Raw genomic sequence first — 25,604 nt, forward strand, 5'->3', positions numbered from 1 at the left:
GCTTTGTTTATGATGGTCATTCTGACTGGTGTGAAGAGGTATCATTGTGGTTTTAATTTGCATCTCTGATGATTAGTGATACTGAGCATCATTTTTATGTCTCTGGACCCTCTGTATGTCCTCCTTGGAAAAGTGTCTTTTCAAGACCTTTGCCCATTTTTTAATTGGGTTGCTTGTCTTCTTAGAGTGCAGTCATGTGAGTTCTTTATATATTTTGGAGATCAAACCCTTGTCTGAGGTATCTTGGCAAATATGTTTTCCCAAACAGTTGGTTCTCTTTTCATTTTAATGCTGTTTTCTTTAGCTGTGCAGAAACTTTTAATTTTGATGAGATCCCATTTGTTTATTCTTTCCTTTATGTGTCTTGCTCTAGGACACATATCAGTGAAAATATTGCTACATGGAATATCTGAAATTCTTTTGCCTATGTTCTCCTCTAGGACTTTAATGGTGTCACAACTTATATTTAAATCTTTTATGCACCTTGAATTTATTTTTGTATATGGTGTAAGTTGGTGATAAGTTCTATTTTTTTTGCGTATAGCTGTCCAGATCTTCCAACACCATTATCTTTGCTCCATTTTATGCTTCCCCCTTTGTCAAATATTAATTGACCCTAGAGATTTGGGTTTATTTCTGGGCTCTCTGTCTGTTCCATCGGTCCATGTGTCTATTCTTACGGCAGTACCAGACTGTTTTGGTTACAGTGGCTTCATAATACATTTTGATACCAAGTATTGTGGTTCCTTTTACTTTGTTCTTTCTCAGAATTGCTGCAGGTATTCAGAGTTGTTTAATGGTTCCGTATCCATGTTTGAAGTGTTTGTTCTACAAAGCATTTAAGGAAGAGCTAACCCCTGTCCTTCACAGACTATTCCAAAAAATCCAAGAAGATGGAAGACTATTTTTAAAAATATTTTATTTACTTATTTTTAGAGAGGGGAGGGAGAGAGAAACGTCAGTGTATAGTTGCCTCTTGCGTGTCTCCCACAAGGAACTTGGCCTGCAACCCAGGCATGTGCCCTGACTGGGAATCGAGCCTGCAACCTTTTGATTCACAGGCTGGTGCTCAATCCACTGAGCCACACCAGTCAGGGCTCAACCATTTTTTTAAAGAAAAACTATCTTTGTGGGCATGTCTGCAATAAAGCAAAAACACTTTGCTGAAACATCAGAGAAGGGAGATTCTGATCATTTTCTAGGGGCAAGAGTTGGTTAAAATTGTCTTGACCAAATCAGCTTGATTAAGAACAAGGAAAAGGAAGTAAGTAGTCATTGTCCTTCTATTTTAATTCAGTAAATGTTTCCCAGTATTCACATTCCCAGGACAAAAGGTTCTTGATGTTTTTGCGCACTGAGTTCCTGGAAATCACAGGCATATCCCCCCAAAGGGAACTGAAAGTTTAAAATTTGGGGTTTAGCATCAAACAAAAAATAGATATGACCAAGAGTATAGCATAAAGGCCCCCATGGCAGTGGTAAAATTGTTTTTCTAGCTATTGACAATAGAAGAGTAAGTCCCATACCAGTAATTGCTTTATAGAGAAAAGCTGAGTGCTTTCCAACCTTTAAAAAAATCTTTTCTCAGACTGGACTCCCCTCTCAGTGCCAGATTTTAGGATAGAATGTGCAACTCACAAATATGCCCTGAGTTCAGTCCTCAGATAGCTAACTCCCCAAATAGATGTTTTTGCCAATGGATGACAAGGCTGAATTTCCAATGAAGGGTGTTGTTAGAGACAAAAATAATTTTTCTCATGAAGTAAATGAGCTTGGACATTGGAATCTGATGGACTGAGTGGGAAGTTTTGCTATGCCACTCACAGGCTTTGTAACCTTGAAGGACTTATTTAATCTCTTTGCACATTTCCTCTACTGTAGAGCCAAATAGTACCTACCTCATGAATTTACTGTGGAAGTTTGAAAAAAAAGCTCAATGTTTAATGCCTGGCAATTAATAGGCACAATGATATTAGATGTTCATAGTTACACCTTTCCATTCCCATTTAACAAAAATAATTCTTTTCCAGTTAAAACTAGAGGCTGCAAACCACCAAGGAATTCTTACTCTTAAGAGTAAACTCCATTTCACACTGGCCATGTTTGACTATTAGCTTTATTGATAGTATATTGAGTGCTAATTTCCTAGCTAGTAGTGCAATTAGTGTTTGCCACAATTATCTCTTACACACTTTATAACCTGGTGAAAGAAGATACATCTTTTTCCCCATTTTAAAGATTTTATTTATTTGTTTTTAGAGAGGGGAAGGGAGAGAGACATCGATGTGTGGTTGCCTCTCAGATGCCCCCTACCTGGGACCTGTTCTGCAACCCAGGCATGTGCCCTGACTGGGAACTGAACCATCCACCCTTTGGTTCACAGGCTGGTGCTCAGTCTACTGAGCCACACCAGCCAGGGCCTTTCCTTATTGTAAAGATGAGGAAACAGAAGGATTTAGTGACCTGCTCGTGGTCACTCAGCCTACAGATGGCAGGCCTTGACTACAGTGTTGTGTTCCAACCTCTGTAATAATAGAGTTACAGTATATTAATATGAATGTCTGTTCTTGCTTTAATTACCAGAGATATATTGGCTCCAAAAAAGTAGAGATGGGGCATGAAAATGTAGCTTATTCCTTATATTTGTTTTTTTTTCTTTTGCCCTTTCTTGTTAGAATGAATGGAAGGTCTGTGCCATTTGGAGAAAAAAGAGAAAAAAGAGTGGGTAGAAATAATACAAAAGCTGAACGTTGAAAATCACTTAAGATCACATGTTAGTGAAGAAAGTCTTATGTGATCACTGCAGACTTTGCCCCCCCTCCATTTAATTTCATGAGCTAAAGTAAGGTATAGAAATATTTATTAGTTCAGCTTAGCTCTTATTACTATGCTTTCACTCCCTTGGATATTTTCTTTCTTTAATCCGTTTACGTGTTTTTTGCCTGTTGCCATAGTAAAGCCTATTTCATGATGTGAAAGACCTTATGCTGAGGAAAGTTTTTTTAACGTCAAGTCCCACATTTTCGCTTCCACATTTTATCTTGCTGTTACTAGGGCAACCTGTATAATTTCATTTTCTCTTTGAAGTTGCTACTTTAAGCTGTTATGCCCTCATGCTGACTCACTCATGTTCTTCTGATTTTTTTCCTAGCTTAATTCCTATAACTACTTTCTTTACACAGGTGTTTTCTGCTTCTCTATAATCATATTAGCTGATAATACTGTTGGTGTAACAGTTCAGTGTTTGGGGGGTTTTAAATCCCACTGGGAATTAGAAAAGCACTATGGACCTTCTTACCAGGAAAAAATGCCATTTTGAGAACTAATGGATGAATATGCAATAGGGAAAGCAATGTCTCTTCAATAAATGTTGTTGGGAAATCTGGACAGCCACATGCAGAAGAATGAAACGGGACCACTGCCTTACACCAGATTAACTCAAGGCAGATTAAAGGCTTGAACTTAAGACCCAAAACCATACAATTCATAGAAGAAAACATAGGGGGTCAGGTTCTTGACATCAATCTTAGCAATGATTTTTTGGATTTGACATCAAGGCAGAGGCACAAAGCAAAAATTTAAAAAATGGTACTACATCAAACTAAAAAGTTTCTGTACAGCAAAGAAGCCATCAGCAAGAGAATATATTTGTAAATAATATATCTGATAAGGGATTAATATTCAAATTATATAAAAATTCATACAACTTAATAGAAAAAACTAATCTGATTTTTAAAAGAAACAGGCAGAGAATCTAAATAGATATTTTTCCAAGGAAGAGATGCAAATGGCCAACAACTTCATGAAAAGGGGCTCAACATCGTAAATCATCAGGTAAATACAAATCAAAACTACAAGGAGATACCATCTCACACCTGTGAGAATGGTTATTATCAAAAAGACAAGAAACAGCAAATGTTGGGGAGGGTGTGGACGGGAAGGAATCCTTGTGCACTGTGGGTGGGAAAGTATGTAGGTCCAGCCACTATGGAAAACACTATGGAGTTTACTGGAAAAACCAAAAGTGGAACTACCATATGATCTAGAAATTCTAGTTCGGTATTTGGTGAAAAGAAATGAAATCACTAACTAGAAAAGATATCGGCCACCCCCGTGTTCATTGCAGTATTATTACAATGGCCAGGACATGGAAACAAGATAAGGCAAATTTTATACACATACACACATATGTATATATGTATACATACATACATACATATATATGCACACACACACATATAGCCATCCTTCAACCATAAAAAGACAGAAATCCTGCAATTTGCACCAACATGGATGGACCTCATGCAATATGAAAGCATTGTGGTGAGTGAAATAAATTAGACAGAGAAAGACAAATACTGTGTGGTCTCACTTATACGTGGACTCTAAAAACCTGAACTCATAGACACAGAGAACAGATTGGTGGTTACTAGAGGCAGGAAGGAAGCATGAAATGGGTCAGGTGGTCAAAAGATACAAATTATCCGTTATAAGATAAATCTCAGAGATGTAATGTACAGCATAGTGACTAGAGTTAAGAAAACTGTGTTGTAATAATATTTAAAAGTTGCTAAGAGAATAGATCTAAAAAGTTCTCATCACAAGAAAAACAAATAGTAACTATGAGTGGTGATGGATATTAACTAAATTTGTTCTGGTAATCATTGACAATATATGCATGTATCAAACCATGTTATTGTATACCTAAAACTAATGCAATGTTGCATGCAAATTAAAAAAGGAAATAATAGATGGAGATATTGAATAAATAGTATCTCTAAGAGTACCTCATATTATCCAAATCTAGTTGGTTCTTGAGTTTTGAGTGGCAAGTTGTGATAGTCTGTATAGCAGGGGATTTATCAAAAAATTCTATCCCAACTATTCTGTTTCTAAGTTCAGATTGCAGAAGTTAGGATACCTGTTTATTTCTGCTTCATTCTTACTTCATCCCAGGGCAATCCCATGCTAGGTTTTATATCTCTGCTCCTCCCTTGGCAAACTCTCTGCAGGGGTCAAATGGCTAGTTGTCATGTATCTGTCTGTCTTTTGTTCGTCTGCCTCACACGAACCCTTGAGGTTTGAGTCCATACAAAGAGCTGAGGAGCAAAGAGAAGGGATGACAGATTCCGTGTCTCCTTATTTACAGGCCTACTGCCCACATATTCCTCTAGCTTCTTGTTTGTTCTTTATCCCCAACACTTGGCACGCAGGAGTTGGGTGACAATTGTTGAAAGAGGGAGGGAGAAACAAAAGGGAGGGGAGGGGGAAGAAATAAAAGGAAGAAAGGAGGATATAGACTAAAGGGAACAAAGAAGAAAATGGAAAAAAACAGACCAAAGACTGAATTTCCTATGTGTAACTCACAAGTCAATTCCTAAGTAGGGATTCTCCTGGGATTCGAGGGAGGTGCCTACGTTGAGGGCCAGACGGTGCTTGGACAGACGCAGGGTGGGGGCAGAAGCTTTTGGTGCCCACAATTGCTGCTTGTGTTCAGTTATAAGAAATTACGGAGCAGCCCGCTCACTGGTAAAGACTGCCTTATTCCAGAACAACATTCAGTCTTTGTGTTGAGAATTTTGTAAATTCAGGACCAAACATGGGCTAGTCAACCAGGACTTTGGGTGTCTCTACAGTGAATTAACCAGAGTGGAGGCGTCATGTGGTGACGGAGTTGAGTTCACATTGTTGAAAGGTAGTTCAGCGGCAGGGCATGAAGTAAAACTGTTGAGGTCTACAGGTGTCTACAAAAAGGTTGTTTGGGTAGATTGTCATAAATACCTTAGATACAGACTCTTGGTGAGTCTCAATCTTGGTGGCTTTTCGCCATTTCAGGCTGAGAACATGTAACTTGTCCTCTCAGTCTCACAGAGTCTGGACCAACTCAGGCTGACCCTACCCTGTGTCTCAAGAGACAGAAAATAGGAGGTCCAACCTTACTTAAAATAAACAAAACCAAAATATTTATAATAAGTGATGGAGGGCAAAATGGTGTATCTCAGGGGAGGAACAAAAAGCCATCACACCTTTCATTCTGCCCGGAATGTTCTGCTGGCTCTGGCCTCCAACTTTACATAGATAACTTCTACCTGCACTTCATATTTCCATGCAGGCATCACTTGTAAAACCCCCAGCAGCTCAGGTGCCTCAGTATACTGTCATTCTCCTACACTTCTACTTCATCATACCTACCATGATTAGGATTAAATGGTTTTGTGTAACTATTTGCTGTCTGCCTTTCCACCATAATGTAAGATGCACAAGGCTCAGGATTATGTCTCTCTACTTATTGGTATATCCACATGACTAAGCTCAATGTCATGCAGATGGGACTTCCAGCCAAGATGGAGGCATACGTGGAAATACTGTACCTTCTCACACAACCAAATTTAAGGACAACAAAGATTTAGAAACAAAAACCAGAACAGACAGAAAATTGAACTGTACCAAAGTCCAACAACAATGAACCATTCATCCAGACTGGTAAGAGGAGCGGAGTTGACAGCCGGCAGAGAAAGGTCCCGCGGGCGGTGGTTGGCAGAACCAGGCTTGGGGAAGAAATGAGCAAACCCAGTGAGATGCACGAGGTGGTTAGCTGACTGGACTCACATTCACACGCAGATAAACCAGGGGAAAAAAAAGGGCAGCGAGACAGACCACACAACCCAGGGCCCCAGCGATGGGAAATAAAACCTAAAAGCACTGATTGAAAAAACTTTGGGGGGTTGAGGTACTGGTAGAGGCTCCCAGCCTCACAGGAGAAGTCGTTGGAGAGACCCACAGGGTCCTAGAATGTACACAAGCCCACTCATGCAAGAATCAGCATCAGAAGGGCCCAATTTGCTTGTGGGAAGTGGCAGAGGGGACCAAACTTTGAGAGAGAGCAGAACAAGCACCATTGCTCCCTCTCAGACCTCGCTCTCACATACAGCATCACAACCCTGCAACTGGGTTGCCCCACCCTGGTGAACACCTAAGGCTTCACCCCTCATATGTAACAGGCATGAACAGACCAAAACATTATGGCTCAAGTAGAACTCAAAGCCCCAGAGCCAATACTTCTAAGCAACAGAGAGATAGCCAACCTATCAGATGCACAATTCAAAACACTGCTGATCAGGATGCTCACAGAACTGGTTGATTTTGGTTATAAATTAGATGAAAAAATGAAGACTACACTAAGTGAAATGAAGCAAAATGCACACGGAACCAATAGTGATGGAAAGAAAACTGGGACTCAAATCAAGGGAGTGGACCATAAGGAAGAAACAAACAAACAAACAAAAGAATGAAGAAACAAGAATTAAAAAAAATGAGGAGAGTCTTAGGAACCTCCAGGACATCTTTAAACGTTCCAACATCCGAATTATAGGGGTACCAGAAGGGGAAAAGAAACAGCCATGAGTGGAAAACTTATTTGAACAAATTATAAAGGAGAACTTCCCCAGTCTGGCAAAGGAAATAGACTTCCAGGAAATCCAGGAAGCTCAGAGAGTCCCAAAGAAGTTGGACCCAAGGAGGAACACACCAAGGCGCATCATAATTACATTAGCCAAGATTAAAATGAAGGAGAGAATTCTAGAAGCAGCAAGAGATAAGGGGACAGTCACCTACAAAGGAGTTCCCATCAGACTGTCAGCTGATTTCTCAAAAGAGACCTTACAGGCAAGAAGGAGCTGGAAAGAAGTAGTCCAAGTCATGAAATCCGAGGACCTATATCCAAGATTGCTCTGTCCAGCAAAGCTTTCATTTAAATGGAAGGGCAGATAAAGTGCTTCTCAGATAAGGTCAAGTTCAAGGAGTTCATCATCACCAGGCCCTTATTATATGAAATGTTAAAGGGACTTATCTAAGAAAAAGGAGTTAAAAATATGAACAGTGAAAGGACAGCAAACTCACAATTATTAACAACCATACCTAAAATGAAAGCAAACTAAGCAAACAACTAGACCAGGAGCAGAGCTACAGAAATGGAGATCATATGGAGGGTTAGCAACAGGGGAGTGGGAGGAGAAGAGGGGAGAAGGTACAGAGATTAAGTAGCATAGATGGTGGGGAGAGGTTAGGGGGAGGGCAAGAGTAGTATGGGAAATGTAGAAGCTAAAGAACTTGTGACTCATGGACATGAACTAAAGGGAGCAATGTGGAGGAAGGGGTGTGCAGGGTGGAGGGGAATGAAAGGGAGGAAATGGGACAACTGTGATGGTATAATCAATAAAATATATTAAGAAAAATATTGTGCAGATATTTTCAAGTAGAAAGCTATTCAAGTACTTGTTAAAGAGTGAATACTGCTAAAAAAAAAAAAATGGATGAATAATGCTTCCATGCACTGTGGTAGGTGCTAGGGATGTAAAGATTCTCAAAGACCAACTGCATTTATCTTTGAGAAACTTTGTGCTCCTGGAGTAGCGATCTCCAATGGTAATTTATCCCTCTCTCAGCTTCCAGAGGAACCCAGGATGAATTAAGATTCTGTGGCTCTCTCCAACTCGTTTTCCAAACCCCACTTTTTTCCTACCACCAGAATTCCTGACAAACACTGACACTGTTTGTCACTAAGGACGTAGAATAGAAGGGAACCAATGTGTCTCTCCACCAATTTCTGTTTCTTTGCTGAAAGGACATGTATTTTGTTGTTGCAGAAACTATTTTAATTTATGTCTGTGTAACTTTTCTAGGTCCCTTTAACATTGGTCTGTTAAGTTTTCAACATGAGTCATCTTAAAATAGTATCAACATTAAACAACAGATTAAAAAACAAATCTCCACAGTTGCTCTATAAACCTTCTCTTTTCCCTTGACCCTAAGCCGCCCCAAAGATCACATACTCATTCCTAAATACCACTTCACCGCAGGACTTCTGACATATCTGTTGTAAGATGTTTGACTTTTAAAAGTAAGTTTTTTCTTGTTTCTTCCATAGTTTTTTCTACTAAAGCTACAGTTTTAAATAATCATGACCCCTGTACACAGTTTTCAATTTTTTTAAATATTTGTGATGAATACTTAAAGCTTCCCAATTTAGCAACTCTTGAACCCCTTTTGCTCCTGTCAAGCATCCACAGTCCCCCTTTCCATCCCTTTGCCAAAGTCACTGAACAAAATCTGTCCTGAAATCGTCTCCAGATGACTAGGTGTCACCATGCAAGCTGATGTGTTGCTCAGCTTCAGTATCTTGTTTTCTGGGTCTCTCAACCATTTGTAAAAGTAGGTTTGGCAGATCTTCCAGTATCTTTGGGATGGTTTTTTCGGAAAGACTTTCTCTGGTCTCAAGCTATCTTTCTTCCTAATAAATGCAACTGCACATAAACAATTTCAAAATACTCTATAGTTTGTCGATAAAGGTGGCGCTGAGTTGAGTCCTATTCCAAATTAGCTCACGGACTTCAAATTTTTTCCTTTTTTTTTTCTGACAAAGTATTTAAATGAATCAGTCTGAGATCTCACATTTACAGTGTTCTTCTACTTTTGTTTCAATTAATTATCCATTTATTTGATGAATACATGTTGAGCTCCTATTATGTGCAAAGACTGTTAGGTGCTGGGGAAACAACGGAGGGCAACATTGACCCAAGAATGACCCAGATCGATGGAAATAGTGTCTGTGACCGTCCAGGATGCATAGTGCTGTGAGAGCCTCCGGGCTGGATGGGACCTGCTCAGGGAGATCGGGGTTGGCTTCCGTGAGCAAGTGGAGCTGGAGCTGAGCTCTGCAGAATGAGTAGGAGTCTGTGAAGCAGAGGGCGGTTGCGAGAACATTCCAGTTACAGTATTAGCACCCGGGGCCCTGCTGCTATTGCTTATATCTCCTTTGTAGTGACTTTTGAGAGCCACACCTATCACTTGATCTTTGCAATTATATATCACCTACTTTCACGTTTCCTTTGCTATACTTTTTGTTGTCCTTGTTAAGTAAATAACCTATATTCAGAAACAGATGTATTTTAATGAATGATTCATATTTTCCAAGTATTTCTTTCATTCAAATTTTTGGCATAGTCTAGGTCTGAGAGGCAAGTAACCTTCATATCACGAAACCTTTGATGCCCTCCCTCAGATTCTAGAACTTTAGACTCTAGGAGTATCACAGATCATCACATTAGATTTTATTTAGCTTTGCTGTGAGAAGTAAGAGTTGGAAAGAGGGAACTCGTATGTCAGACTTGGAAATGATGGTCATTAAATCAATATGTTAAATTTAGAGTCAACCCCCCCCCCAACTATTTGTCTTGTATGTACAAAACCTTGGGTCTTTATTGGTTGGATGGGCAAAACTCAAATATTTTAATTATCAGATGCATTCACATCAGTTTTAATTATTCTGACAATAAAAGTCTGGCAGTCATTGGTTTCTTCCCACAGAGTTGTGGTTTTTTCCTGGAGACGAAGACCGGGACTTCTTTCTTCCTTCGTTTTACTGAGCATAGCCAACAGGAAAGACCAACAAAGAGCTGACTTCTCAAGGACTTACTTGAGAAGTCCCAAACAGAATTAGTTGGCAGTTTTTCTGCTGTTAAGAACCCTTCCATGGTCTCTGGTCTTAAACCGGAGATTTTAAGTGGTAGGTTCCTGTAAACATGAGTTTAATAAAAAGGACAATAAAAATGATCATGCTATAAATCCATTAGTGTTTTAATGTCTCTCTTTAAACACCAGTCTCTTGTTTTCTGAGCAGTTTACCTTTGTTTCCTAATTGTTGTATATAGCGTGGCAAGAAATGTAAAATTTTTACCCCGTTAAAAATGAAAAGCTTTGTGGAAAAGTTTTGATAATAAGTTGCTTTAGCTTCCCTGACACTTGGTTTGACTATTTTATAAGTACCAGTCTATCTTGGTGAAATTGTAAAACACACCAAACCTCCAGTTGGAACAAAAAGGCAACTGTTCCCCCATAGAATCATTTGGAACTTAACTCAACAAAGTATTGAGCATTTGAGGCCATGGAGCTAGCTGTGTGAGAGAAAAGATGCCCCCTGCCTTTTCAAACTACTCCAAAGTCCAGAAGGTAAAAAAACAAGAAACGTTAGTTTGAATGTTTTGAAGGGAAGGAATCTCACTGTCTTCTCCACCTTCCTCCTCTTGGATCCTTTCATCAGGAAGAAAGGAGCCTTCCACGTAGACTCTCCAGACTTCTCTGGTTTGGGTTTTCTGGCCTGTGCTGTGTGTTCATGTTATTTCTGTGCTTCTTAGAACTGTTGGGCTTCCTTTGCTCCAAGGAAATACACCACAGTCTTTTTGTCAGTTGGAGGAAGACATAGTCCTCAAAAACCAATCCTCAGTTGAATTCTAGGCTTAGCTTTTGATGTTGAGACTGGTAAGAACTGAAACCTTGTCTGAATCACGTTTGAATGATACCAAGAGGGATCGGAGGGGAGGGATGGGTAAGTATACACTCTGCCTTCTGAAAAATTGTACCTGATTTAAAGGCAATAGAAACAACATGGATTGAAGAGGTGAGCAAGAAGACCAGCAGGATACAGAGAGCTGAAGGCTTCCAAAGTCACAGAGAGACTTTAAGTATATTCAGAATAACAGATGGAGGGAATGAGTAGTAATGTGGTAATAGTCTTTGCTGGTCAGTTTTTTAAAGACTGTTAGATCACACTTTAGCCTCATCAGAAAAGATTTATGAATTTAAATTTACTTAAGATATCCAGAATAAGCATTAGTTATTAATGTCACACAAATATAGCTAAAGCTCTTTGACAGAAATCCCAAAGAAATCAAAACCTCACCAAGATTTATAATTGCAGTATTCCAAACCATTATCTTATAAACAAGACTTTTATGTTTGGATTTGTTTTCTGTCACTTGTTTCTTAACAGGGTAATGTTCTGATAAGGGAGTCACAATATTCAGCCATTGGGTACAAGCTGAGACCCAGTAAGCCAATGATCAACACATCCTCTTTATAACTAGTGATAGAACTTTGTGCATTAAAATTTCAGTGAACCTTAACTTTGAAATTATAAATTATTCCTGACTCTTTTCCTTTTCTGAAATATTCTGTTTAGTAGTGAGTGTTCTTTGAATAACCATTATTTACAATGTGCAGCAATACAGTAATAGTTACTTACCGTATTTATTGTAGTGTCAAACTTTTTAACAGGATAGTAACATAATAGAAAAGTTTTATCTGTACTACAATATGCTTGATTAGATGTGTATGAGAGAGAGAGAGAGAGTGTGTGTGTGTGTGTGTGTGTGTGTGTTTAGGTCTAATTCAACTTAGTAAATATTTATCCAGGGTCTATTCTAAGGCGTTGTGCCATATACTAGAAGATACAGAGATAAATAAGATATAAACCCTGTTCTCAGTGAAATAAAAACAACCACCTCCTTAAATGTACCATTGGCACAGGAAACAATAACCAACCACATGTCCAAAGAAGATCAGTTACAATTCATGGTCTTACAGGAATTTCTTTAATGCACGTTCTCCCATGAGACTACACGTAAGTAAGGGTAGGTACTTAGTCTGTTTTGTTCACTTTTATTTTTTCCAGAATCTAGCACAGTACCTGACATATCGGTCCTACACACTTAAAATTATTTATATAGCATGTACATGAGTAAATGAAAGTAATCTTTGCATGTGAGAGGAAGAATTGGCTGCTGATTAAATGTAACAAATTTTTAGTGGACTCAAAGGCTTATGAATCTGATCAACGCAACTGTGAAACTAGCATGTAAAGCAGAGCCCTTGCAATGTATGGCTTGAAGTAGAGTGATTAAGGGGATTTTTCTTTAAATATGCAGAAAGTATGATGAGGAGGAAGTATGTTTTTCCTTGATTAAGTGAGAATGAGAATTTTTAGGGAAGAGTAACATTTGATCCCTACCACCACCACCCTTAGAAAAACAGGTTAAGCTCAATTTGAATATTTTTCAGATAATGTGACAGGGCCATTCATTTAATGTATGACATCACTAAGGAATATCTAAGGAGATGATAATACAGAAGCCTGCTGGGTTGCAAGTTCAACCTGCCTCTTACTATTTATTCCTTCTGAGTCTGAAGTTCTCATTAGTGGGGATGTAAGAGCACTATAGCTTAGGGATCATTTAAATGTATTAATATTTTATTTTTTCAATTTTATAGCAACATGAAAAGGGAAATTGAATATAGGAGATATTTAATTTAAATTATCTCTTTCTTAGCATATGTTGGATTCTTTACATTTGAATCGGCATGATGTACTATTTAGCTAAGAACAATAGAGTGAGGACAAAGGTTTGGTTAGAAGTCCTGGCTCACCATTATCTGTTACATAATCCCATTTTGGCTCATGTATTTCACTCCTAAAATGAGAATTATGGACTGGATGGCCTCTGAGGTGCCTTTCAGGTTTTATAATTTTATAACCCTTTATAATTGTTTAATTAAGTGTATTTCTACAAAGCCATACAATTGTGGTCTTCTTTAGTGGATTTTTCTAGAACTAGCTTGTCATGTGTACCACAACTACAGAGTGAAACACAGGCTAGAGTCATGCACTCCCAAGAGAGAAAGGTAATCACTTTTTACATCATTGGAAAATATAGCCATTTCTTCTGTTTTTTATTTCCATATTTGCACAGCTAATGGAAAAGGAGTTGTTTCATAATTTATGTTTCGAGCATATCCTGAGGACTTTACTTTGATTTATGGGGACTCTGGGTACAACCGAGAAGGACCCATAAATAAGTCGTGGCATTTCAGGCTCTTCCTTTTGTGCTCTCTTTCTCCATCCTGGCCTCAGAGGTGCCCGCGGCCTGGCCCTGTGCCGCGGGCTTGTCCTCCCACGGTGTTACTCAGACACACGCTTTGCCATATGATTATTATTTCTAAATCTAAAGGCAATTTTGCTCCCCTTTCTTCATTATAATTACTATTATCTTCACTAATTTATTCAGCAGTTATTGAGTGCCTACTATATGCCATGTGGTATTATTTCCTAGGTAGTTGGGTTACATCACTGTGCAAGATAGAACTGAAAAGAAAGTCCCTGCCTTCACGATGTGTTCTTGTAGGAGGAGACAGACAGTACATGAGGTCTGTCGGGAAAAAGTCCAGCCATTGTTAATACAATGAGAATGGTTTGCACAACATCAGTGTAACCTGGCAGCCAAGGAGAGTGGACTGGAATGCACATATGTGAATAACGATGACTTCACTGTACTAGTCAGTGGGGCTGGTAGGTAACATTGAGTGAGCATGTGTACTGTGTGGCGGTGGCCTTCAAAATTTCTGGGAACATAGAGCAACAAATCTGCATCAAATTTTGCATTAAGCTTGAACTTTCCTTTGTGGAAATTATTTGCATAAATCAGAAAACCACAGCTATGGGTATCAACAACATGCTCACTCATATATCACATCTCAAGCCGAGTTTTCTGGCAAAATATCAAATTACGCAGGTTACTCAACCTACCTACAGCCCACATTTGGTGCCCTGCAACTTCTGGCTTTTCCCAAAATTAAAATCACCTCCGAAAGGGCCCTGGCTGGTGTGGTTCAGTGGACTAGGTGCCATCCGGCAAACCAAAGTGTCACCGGTTTGATTCCCAGTCAGGGCACATGCCTGGGTTGCAGGCCAGGTCCCCAGTAGGGGGTGTGCCTAAGGCAATCATACATTGATGTTTCTCTCCCCCTCTTTCTCCCTTTCTTCTCCTCTCTCTAAAAATAAAATCTCTAAAAAATTTAAAAACTCACTTCTGAAAGGGAAGAGATTTCAGACTGTTGATGAGATTCAGGAAAATACAATGGGGCGGCTGCTGGCAGTTGGGAGAACTGTGTGAAGTCCTAACATGCCTACTTTGGAGGGGACTGAGGCGTCATTGTCTTGTGTACAGTGCTGCTTGTATCTTCATTAAATGACTCATTTTCATAGCACGTGGCTGGATACTTTCTGGACAGACCTTATATTAAGGAACTTATAATAAATATTTGTTGACATTGGGGGTGTAGTAGACAAAACAGCATCAGGGATAGCTTCAAGATTATTTGGCCTGTGCAACTAGAGAAATGGAATTGCCATCAACTGAGATAGGAAAATATCAAGAGAAGGGCTTTGCTGGGAATGGGGGCGGTGGGGATAAAGGGATGGAACTAGAGTTGGTTTGGGACATCCTGCATTCCATGTGTCTAGTGGATATCCAGATGGAGATGTCCAGTAGGCAGTTGGTTCCATGAGTCTGGATACTGATACAAATCTGTGTTTGGAGTAAATGAGAGAGGGAAAAGAAAGTACCAAAGGCTAATAAGCACTGGGCATTCCAAAGACAGGGGTCAGGGCAGAAGAGGAGGAAACAGCCAAAGAGTTCCAAAAGGAACAGCCAGCGAAGCAGGAGGAAAACTTCGTGGCTGTGGTGTCCTGAAAGTCAAGTAAAGAATGGTCATCAATGCCACTGCGGCCGATAACAGCAAGAAGGTCAGGGCTGAGAAGTGACTCTTAGATTTAGCAACATAAATGAATAATGCAGGTGGGTTTTTTTCTGGCAGAATTCATATTTTATATGCTCAGGAATTATTGAATTTTTTATTCATTTTTTAAGGAGCCAGTTACTAATATGCTCATTATTATCATTTAGAACTGGCCCTTGTTTCCTTGAACGGGGGTAATTGCACTGTCGAAAGGTGATGCCAGAAAAAAATACTGAACAAAGCAAATGTCAGCTGGCCCCACCGGATAGCCATAGAAGAGCAGTGTTAGCAGTTTTGAATAAAAATAAAGTAAGTTTGACATTCTTTTTTTTTTCTTGCAACTATGCTGGCATTCTGGTATAGTTAACAACAGTGTTGGCATGAACCAGGTCGAGAATACCAACCAGCTACTGGCTGCCATTCTCCCAGCAGTGGAACACTTGCCCAGGTACAAGGCAACCTAGGCAGTGGCCTACAGCTGGGGAAGTTTGATATTCTTAAAGTCACGGGTTAATAGAAAAAAATTGTCCCATGTAGTTAATTCTGGAAAGTAAGAAATTAAACTTCTCCTGAGAGGGAATGAAGACATTGTTTCAGGACAAACCAAATAAATGAAAGAAATGAGAAACTCCATGTTTGCAACTAACTTTACTGATATTCTTTACCAAGGGATTATACACTGTGATAAATTTCAGTGGTAAAGGTTAGTGTTGAGTGGTAAAGGTTTCTGGCTAAAGAAACTATTAAAATGATTTGATAATAAGTATTTTTAATAAAGGAGTACACATTGATTTCTGGAAAGGGACACAGCAGAAATAATGTAAAATTATATATTTTTAAATTAACATACCAGGATCTCTTGATTGAAATTGAAATGCCATATTTGCAAAAACATTATTTAATTAGGAAAACCAAAATCTTACATAACAAATTGGAAATTGAAGTTAGAAGAAATATAAAGATTTTCATTTTCATTGCTAAAACAAAAACCATAGATAAAAATAAAATTATGCTGATTTGAGCTTCAGAGGGAAAAAACTATTTAAACCCAGAAGTTTATTTAGAAGTAGCTCCTGCCCTGGTTGGTGTAGCTCAGTGGATTGAGCACAGGCCTGCGAACCAAAGGATTGCGGTTCATGCCCAGTCAGGGCACATGCCTGGGTTGTAGGCCAGTTTCCACCAGAGGATACGCAAGAGCCAACCATACACTGATATTTCTTTCCCTCTCTCCTTCCCTTCCCTTCCCCTCTAAAGATAACTAATAAATAAAGAAGTAGCTCCTTCAGTTTAAAATGATAATTCTTGAAATGGTCACAAATCACTTGGAAACTATAATAATCATGAAAGGGAAATCAAATGTAGTTGTCACGGTAGCATATGACTTTCAGAGGTGCTGAAATTTGGTGCTGACAAACAAAATAGAAACAGGCTCATAGATGGAGAGCAGGTTGACAGCCCAGGGAAGGGGGCTGAGAGTGGAGGGATTGGACAAAAAAGTAGAAAGAACTCATGAACGCAGACAACAGTGTGCTGATTGCTGGGGGGAGGTGAGGAGGTGGAAGAGGGTATTGGGAGATAAATTTTAAAATAATAATAAATTTAAAAATAAGAATACTAAAAGTTTTTTCAGTTAAGAAAGCAAAAGTTTCATCCACTCCCTTTTCAGTTTTGGAGTTTTTTAGTCAACTCCTTCTTTAAATCCCCTGCCCCCATTTTTGCCTCAAAACGAATTCCAGAGATTGATACTGTGCTGATACTGACTTTGAGCTTTGTGATATGTTAATAAAGTCTGTGTATATATGTATGTATATCTGTGTGTATATTATACATCTAACTACATACATTTATATGTAGTATATATGTACATACATATATGAGCATACACATGCATACACGTACACAAACAAACTCACACACCCAAAAGAGATTAAGTACATTAAGAGTTCAGTTATAACAGTGAAGACTATGTCATCTTGACCAGCTGTTTCTCTAAGAGGTCTTGTGATTTATCTTAACTAGGCTGTGCCAGTATTAGGAAGCAGTAGATTGTACTTAAGTTTCTTTGTCTATTTTCGATGTTAAAAGAATGCTGCCTGTGAAGGCAACTCAGCCAAAGACTGGGAGCGCCTCACCTACAGTCGATACCCAGGACTTTGCTTTGTCAAGGAGAGCTGTAAGTGTAAAGGAATATGAGCCTTTTCCAGAGTGGTTTTCAAAGTGTGGTTTGTGGAACACTGGTAGCCTAAACCACAAGTTCAAAATTAATTTTTTATTATATTTTATTGATTATGTTATTACATTGTCCTGATTTTTCCCCCTTTGTCCCTCTCCACGCAGCATCCCCCGCTCCCTCAGGCCATTCCCCCACCTTTGTTCATGTCTACAGGTTATGCATGTAAGTTCTTTGGCTACTCCCTTTTCTGTACTGTACTTTACATCCCCATGGCTGTTCTGTAACTACCTGTTTGTACTTTTTAATCTCCTCACCTTTCTCCCATTCTCTCACACCCCCTCTCCCATCTCTTTATCTTTAACTTTTGGCATTTTAATTGTGATGTACCATGGAGTGGGCTTCTTTGTGTCCGTCTTGTTTAGGACTCTCTGTGCTTCATGGACTTATCCATGTCTATTTCCTTCACCAAATTAGGGAAGTTTTCTTTCACTATTTTTTCAAATAGACTTCTGATTTCTTTCTCTTTCTCTTCTCCTTATGGCACCCCTATGAAGCAAATGTTGAATTGCTTAAAGTTGTCCCACAGGCTGTTCACACTATCTTCGTTTTTTTTTTAATTTTCTTTTGTTCCATTTGGTTGTTTTTTGCTTCCTTATGTTCCAAATCACTGATTTACCAGCTTCATCCACTCTACTGTTGTTTCCCTGTAAATTATTCTTTATTTCAATTAGTGTACCCTTCAATTCTGACTGGATCTTTTTATGCTGGTGTGGTTCTAAGTTCCTGGAGCATTCCATATAACCAGTGTTTTGAACTGTGCATCTGATAGATTGCTTATCTCCATTTTGTTTTTTTCTTTTTCTGGAATTTTGATCTGTTCTTTCATTTGGGCCATATTTCTTTGTCTCCTCATTTAAGCAGCCTCCCTGTGTTTGTTTCTGTGCATTAGGTAGAACTGCTTTGACTCCGTGTCTTGGTAATGTGGCCTAATGTAGTAGGTGTCCTATAGGGTCCAGTGCCATGGCCTCCCCTAATACCCAAGCTACATACTCACAGTGCACCTTTAATATGGACTGGGTACACCCTCCTCTTGTAGATGAGCCTTGGTCACTGTTGGAACATTAATGGGAGGGATTTACTCAGGTCAATCAGCTGCAAGGATTGGCTATGACAACATACCACCAACCTCCACCCTCTGTGGAGGATCAGTGTGCAGGGGCAGAGTGGTGGTGCTCTAACTTAGTCTGTAGCTGTCCACTGGATGTACTGGCCCTGGGGTTTCATAGATAGTGCAGGTCAAGTTCAGCCCCCATCTGTGTTTTGCCCAGGGCCACCCTGCCTGAGCTATAAAGCAGTGGAGATGGCTGCTACTTGTGCTGGGCTGTGGATCTAGGCTGCTCGTTCCCAGCCTGGGCCTCACTGAGGCCAGCTGCTGCTTCTTTGAAAGGACTTAGGAAGTTGTGCAGCAAAAGCCAAGGACAGCCATTCATAGGGAAAAACGGCTTGGGCGAGCCCATAAATTGGGTGGGGCAGAGTCTCTGGGGGTTTCCAAGGCCAGTCAAATAGTATTAGCCAGGTACCAGTCTCCCGGCCCCATGGGAGGAGAGCCCAGAAAAGGAACAATGGCCTCCACTTGCCTTGATGCCAGACTCCTCAGTCTTCCCCTGCACAACACTGGTGCCCCTTAAGCCGCCACCTCAGTGCCAGAGTCCTGAGGGAGCAAGTCAGAGTAGGTGAGTCTGTATGTGGGTTCTTTAAGAGGAACTGGTTGGGGCTCTAGAAGTTTCTTATTTTTTTTACCTTTTTAAAAATACATATATTTTACTGATTATACTATTACAATTGTCCCATTTTCCCCCCTTCATTCCCGTCCATCCTGCACACCCTCTCCCACCCACATTCCCCACCTCATGTCCATGTCCATGTCCATGTCCGTGTCCGTGTCCGTGTCCGTATGTCATACTTATAAGTTCTTTAGCTTCTACATTTCCCGTACTATTCTTGCCCTTCCCCGTCTATTTTCTGCCTACCATCTATGCTACTTACTCTCTTTACCTTTTCCCCCTCTCTCCTCCTCCCACTCCCCGGTTGCTAACTCTCCATGTTATCTCCATTTCTGTGATTCTGTTCTTGTTCTAGTTGTTTGCTTAGTTTGCTTTTGTTTTTGTTTTAGGTGTGGTTGTTAATAATTGTGAGTTTGCTGTCATTTTACTGTTCATATTTTTAACTCCTTTTTCTTAGATAAGTCCCTCTAACATTACATATAATAAGTGCTTAATGATGATGAACTCCTTTAACTTGACTTTATCTGAGAAGCACTTTATCTGCCCTTCCATTCTAAATGAAAGCTTTGCTGGATAGAGCAATCTTGGATGTAGATCCTTGTTTTCATGATTTGGAATACTTCTTTCCAGCCCCTTCTTGCCTGTAAGGGTTTTTTTTTTGTTTTTTGTTTTGTTTTTTTTTTAGAAATCAGCTGAGTCTTCTGAGAACTCCTTTGTAAGTAACTTCCTACCTTTGTAGGTAACTATAGGTAGTGCTAATTTTTAATGCTTGTCTCTTGCTACTTCTAGGGTTCTCTCCTTAATTTTAAACTTGGGTAACTTAATTATGATGTGTTTTGGTGTGTTCCTTCTTTGGTCCAACTTCTTTGGGACTCTCTGAGCTTCCTGGACTTACTGGAAGTCTATTTCCTTTGCCAGATTGGGGAAGGTCTCCTTTATTATTTGTTCAAATAACTTTTCCATTTGTTGCTCTTCCTCTTCCCCTTCTGGTACCCCTATATTTCAGATGTTGGAATGTTCGAAGATGTCCTGAAAGTTCCTAAGCCTCTCTCATTTTTTTTTTGAATTCTTGTTTCTTCTTTCTTTTCTGATTGGATGTTTCTTCCTTCTGGCCCACTCCATTGATTTGAGTCCCAGTTTCATTCCCATCACTATTGGTTCTCTGTACATTTTCCTTTATTTCACTTAGTGTAGCCTTCATTTTTTCATCTAATTTGTGACCACCAACCAATTCTGTGAGCATTCTGATCAGCACTATTTTGAACTGTGCATCTGATAGATTGGCTATCTCTTCATCACTTAGTTGTGTTTTTTCTGGAGTTTTGGTCTGTTCTTTCATTTGAGGCATTTTTTTGGGGGGGTGGGTCTGGTCATGCCTGTTACATAGTGAGGAGTGGAGCCTTAGGTGTTCACCAGGGCGGGGCAATCTGGTGGCTGGGTTGTGCCACTGTATGTGGGGAGCAGGGTCCAAGAGGGAACAACAAACGGCACTTGCTCCGCTCTCTGCTTCATTTCTGTCACTTCCCCTGCTTCCCCCGCTTCCCCCAAGCAAATTGGGCCCTTCTGGTGATGATTCTCATGTGGGTGGGCTTGTGTACTCTCTAGGACCCTATGGGTTTCTCCAGTGAACTTTCCTGTGAGGCTGGGAGTCTTTCCCTGTGCGTCAACCGCCACAGGTGTTTTTAATCGGTGTTTTGAGGCTTTATTTCTTGGCGCTGGGACCCTGGGTTGTGTGGTCTGTCTCTCTCCCCAGTTTTGCCTGATTTATCTGCATGCAAATGTGGAACCACCTGGTCCACCAGCCACCTTGTGCGCCAGGGCTCTTCCAGCCACCCTACTCCGCCCCTCCTGCCGGTCTGGATAAATGTGTTTACTTTAACTCCTTGGTAGTTGGACTTTCATACAGTTCAATTTTCTGTCAGTACTGGTTGTTTTTTGTTCCTAAACTGTTGCTATCCCTATTTCGGTTGTGCAAGGAAGCACAGTATGTCACCTACGCCTCCATCTTGGCCAGAAGTCCTACATGTTTCTTCCACCGACTCAATCCCCACTGGTTTTTGCTTCCGGAAGTTGTAGGGATTTATCTGCCTGGCACTGGAACCCTGAGCTGGGGATCCTAATGTGGTGCTGGGACTCTTCACTCCTGATATATTCCTTTCAAATATTTACCTACCACACATGGATGTGGGACCAGCCCATTCTGTGCCTTCACCCCTCCTACCCTACCAGTCTGACGGATGTGGTTTCTTTAATTCTGTAGTTGTTGTAGTTCCATTCAACTTGATTTTTGTCCATTCTGAGCAGTGGTTGTTCTATATCTTTGTTGTAATTTTGCTGTGGTTGTGCAAAGAGGCAAGCCATGCCTGTCTATGCTGCCATCTTAACTGGAAGTCAAAATTAATTTTTAATGCTAAGATGTTTTTTGCCTTTTTCATTGGTGGTACAGGCAATGGTGGATAAGATGCTTTAGGAGGAATCAAAATAGAGGCACCAGACTCTCCACAACACTGTAGAGAGGTCATCAGCACACACTACTTTAAAAAAATGCCAGTTTCATTTAATGTCTTCATTGAATTAGTTAAATTAATATTTTAATAACTCTCAACTCTTAGATGCAAATTATATTAATATACTGTATTGAGGGGAAAAGCATGTAAAGTACTTCTACCTTTTAAAGTATAATGGGTATCTCAAGAGGGAGTCCTTATGTGAGATGAAAGTTGAATTAGCTCTTCTATCATATTACCCCAGTCTTACTTAAATAAAACAACTGATTATTTAGGCTTGAGTGTGTGGAAGGTATTTTTCAAAATGAATGAAATGACACTTTAAGGAGACCAACCAGTAATATTTGCTGCCAAAAATGAAATCCAAACTTTCAAGTGATGATAGGAATTTGGGAAATCTTGTGTTCACCATCATGAATCTGACAGCTTCCCATTACTTAAAAGCTCTTTTGATGAAAGCAGTGGTGATACTAATGGATGTGATTTTTGATATGTTTTGTCAACATTTGGGAGAGCTGCATAACTCAGTCATCTGACATTTTCCCAGATGCCAAGAACATGATATTACAAAATCATGTGTGAGGGAAAAGATTCACTCAAAGTTCAAGATAGACAAATAGGGTTTTTTAAAATTTACTTATTTATTTATTTATTTTTAAATGTTCAAGTACAGTTTTCTGCTTTCCCCCTCCCCCAGACAAATTGGTTTTAATATCAGGAGATTGAAAAGTTGATAGTTTAGAGATTCTATATTGCAGCTAACAAGCCAGTTGGATATACTATAAAAAATTCATGTCCACAATTAGATGAAAAGGCTGTGAAGATACTTCTTAACTTTATCCAAACACATATCTGATTCATAAATTTTAATCAAGACAACACACCACAGGCTGAATGCAGATGCAGATATGAGGACCCAGTTACCTTCTGTGAAGACAGATGTTAAAGAGACTTGCAATAATGTAAAACAATGCCATTCTCATTTTTCTGTTTTATAGAATATAGTTATTTTTATAATATATGTTATGAAACGGGCTTATTATTTTTAAATGAGCTATATATGTTTTTAAGTTTCTTGGCTTTAATTTCTAGTAGGGTAAATATTGATAGGTATAGCCCACATTAAAAAATGCTCTTTGAGGACCTCCACTATTTTAGAGTGTAAAGAGTTCTGAGATCGAAAAGTCCGAGGACCACTTCTCTACATCGGTCCACTGTATTCCTGAAATTCTTCCCCACTTCACAGAACAAGCCGGGCCCTTCCAAGGTGGTCCGGCATTTATCATGAAGGACACAACAACCAGGTCTGTCGAAAAAAGTAGACTAGAGCACAGGTACTGAACTTGGCACTGCACCTGAGTGCTGTCACCCCAAATCTAGTTTGGACCAGCATTGTTCCATGAACGAGCATCTGAATTCACTCATTTAATTATTCAGCAGACAGTTGTTTAAGGCCTCTTGTTTGCGAGACATTGTAGTGAGTGAGGAGGATGTAAAATAGAATAAGATGATAGCTTCTGAAGCAAACTTGGAAATTAAGATGAGTTGGTGCCTATCTGTGACTGCTGCTAGAACAACTGTTACCAGAAAAAAAAATGGGGGCAGTGAGATTGTAATGATGCATTGAGAAGAAAAGGGGTCATAAGGTGTCAGAGAAAGTCAAGCTTTGAACTAGTATGAAATTTTAATGACACTAAGTATACACATTTACTTAGCTTGTTGTTGCTTACTTGTAACCTGTTTTGAAAATGCATGCACATAACATAGTTTCTGCCTTCAAGAAGTTTGAAGCCTAGTGGTAGTAACAGAATGGAGTTAAGAAAGTTGTGTTTTGGTTAAAAAAAAAAAACACCAGAAAATCATAGCAAATGCACAGATGCCAAGTAGATTGGTCCTTACTTCTTAAGAATATGACCCATAAAGCAGCAAGACAGAATGGAGACATTATAATGGTTTCCAAAGATAACCACCAGGAAATTCAGATGAGTCGTGGCTTTTCTTTGGGCTGTTTATTGTACAGCCTTTAATTCAGTATTAGGGAGAGAAGATCCAGGAAATAAACAAGGCTTGGGAGAGTAAGCACTCAATGTATCCTTTCCCCTGCTCTTAAGTTAGACTCAGTAACGACAAATGTAGTGAGCTGGATTATTAGATCCAAAGATGGCAAACGGGAGAGAAGTTTTTCTAGTCCTCTTTGGCCACTCTTACTCGTTGCCATAATATAAGGAAGAATATTCCTTCTCACAGTAGCAGGAAGAGTAAAGTTCATGTCCTGGATCATAATAAAGGGAGTGGTACTGAGCGGTGAGAAAGGAGAATACAGACCAAGAAAAGGATGCAGTCATTTCCCCTTTTCCCAGAGCCTCTGGTGCACGCACCCTATTCATTTATCTTCTGTCATTTAGGTAGAGATGGGTGTTTTCAGGACCAACTGGTTTCTCCGAAGAGATAAGGGATATAAGTTTGAGGCTCACAGCAAAATATGAGAAGTACAGGAAAGGAGAAAAGATATCAACTCAAAGGAACAGACAGGGACCAAAGAAGGGAGATGCAAGACAAAATGAGAATCTCTCCAACTCCTCCCCGCTAACCATCAATGAGATCTTGCCTCTTACAAGACAAGGACCATATGGCAAAGTTGTTGGCCTTCTCCAAGGAGCAGGCAAAATACTTTACACGTATCAGGAGATAATTAACACAGACCAATGCTGAGATTACACTTAAAAAGTAGTTTAAAGCAGCGGCCCAAGATAATAAGATAAATAGCAAAAATACCTCAAAGGCTGGATTCTGCTTTTTCTGGTATCCTCTTACTCTGTTTAAGGAAAGAGGGAATCCAGGAAATAATGGACTCAGAGACTGCTCTGAGTGGTCTCTCTGGTCCACGTGCAGTCTAAGAGAACCAGCTTAATGGATAGTAGCAAAGGTACTTGTCTTTTCACGTGAGGGTCACTATTTGAGGCAATGCCTTCTGAAAACCCCAAGGTGCCGCGATAGTGCCCAGGCTGACCGAGACCAGTCTCCTGGAGGGTTGGGGCCGCATTTCGAACATTGTTAACAATGGAGTGTGTGGTGCCTGAAGATTGGTAAATTCACGAGTAATCTCTGCTTTCTCAGAAACATGATTCCAGTGACAGAATTCCGGCAGTTCTCTGAGCAGCAGCCTGCCTTCCGGGTGCTGAAACCGTGGTGGGATGTGTTCACCGATTACCTTTCAGTGGCCATGCTGATGATCGGCGTGTTTGGATGTACTTTACAGGTAAGTGCCGAGTAGACGCATGTCAGATGGGGGCCAGAGCAAGGCAGCCATTGTAACCTCTTAAAGCAGCTGGCTGTGTGATTTTTTAACCAACTGAAATCTTACAGATGCTGTTTAAAATCATGGCAGGAAGCCTGAACTACTGATTTACTGAACTTCCCTAATAAAGTAAATTTGGTGCCGGTAAGGTTTCATTGAGCTCAAACAGCAGGTGACTGGAGTCAAATAATACTTGACATCAGTAACCCTGAAAGAAGTCCCTTATTTTTTAAAGTTGGCTTCACAGTAAAATACATCATATGTATCCACAGTTCCATTTATATTGCCAAAACAGAGCTTTTTCTTTTCTTAACCTTTAATAAGATTTTCTGGAAGGACATTTTGATGAGATATCATTATTAATTTTACCCATCGTTTAGTTCTCAATTAAAATGTAGCCCAATCAAATGTATTCTACATTGATACTGTGTATT

General features: G+C 39.7%; 1 protein-coding gene across 1 annotated transcript in view; it reads left to right on the forward strand.

Annotated features, from left to right (window-relative positions):
* LRRC8C (leucine rich repeat containing 8 VRAC subunit C) overlaps positions 1 to 25,604 on the forward strand; it is a 91,226-nt gene that overhangs the window by 27,652 nt on the left and 37,970 nt on the right. Inside the window, exon 2 of the mRNA XM_037045459.1 lies at positions 24,990 to 25,131. Coding sequence (XP_036901354.1) covers positions 24,994 to 25,131 — 138 coding nt within the window. The 5' untranslated portion in view covers positions 24,990 to 24,993. The remainder of the gene's footprint in view (positions 1 to 24,989; positions 25,132 to 25,604) is intronic.

The sequence above is a fragment of the Sturnira hondurensis genome, unplaced genomic scaffold (assembly GCF_014824575.4).
Source record: "Sturnira hondurensis isolate 20B ecotype Veracruz unplaced genomic scaffold, ASM1482457v3 Scaffold0004322, whole genome shotgun sequence".
Classification (NCBI taxonomy): Eukaryota; Metazoa; Chordata; class Mammalia; order Chiroptera; family Phyllostomidae; genus Sturnira; species Sturnira hondurensis.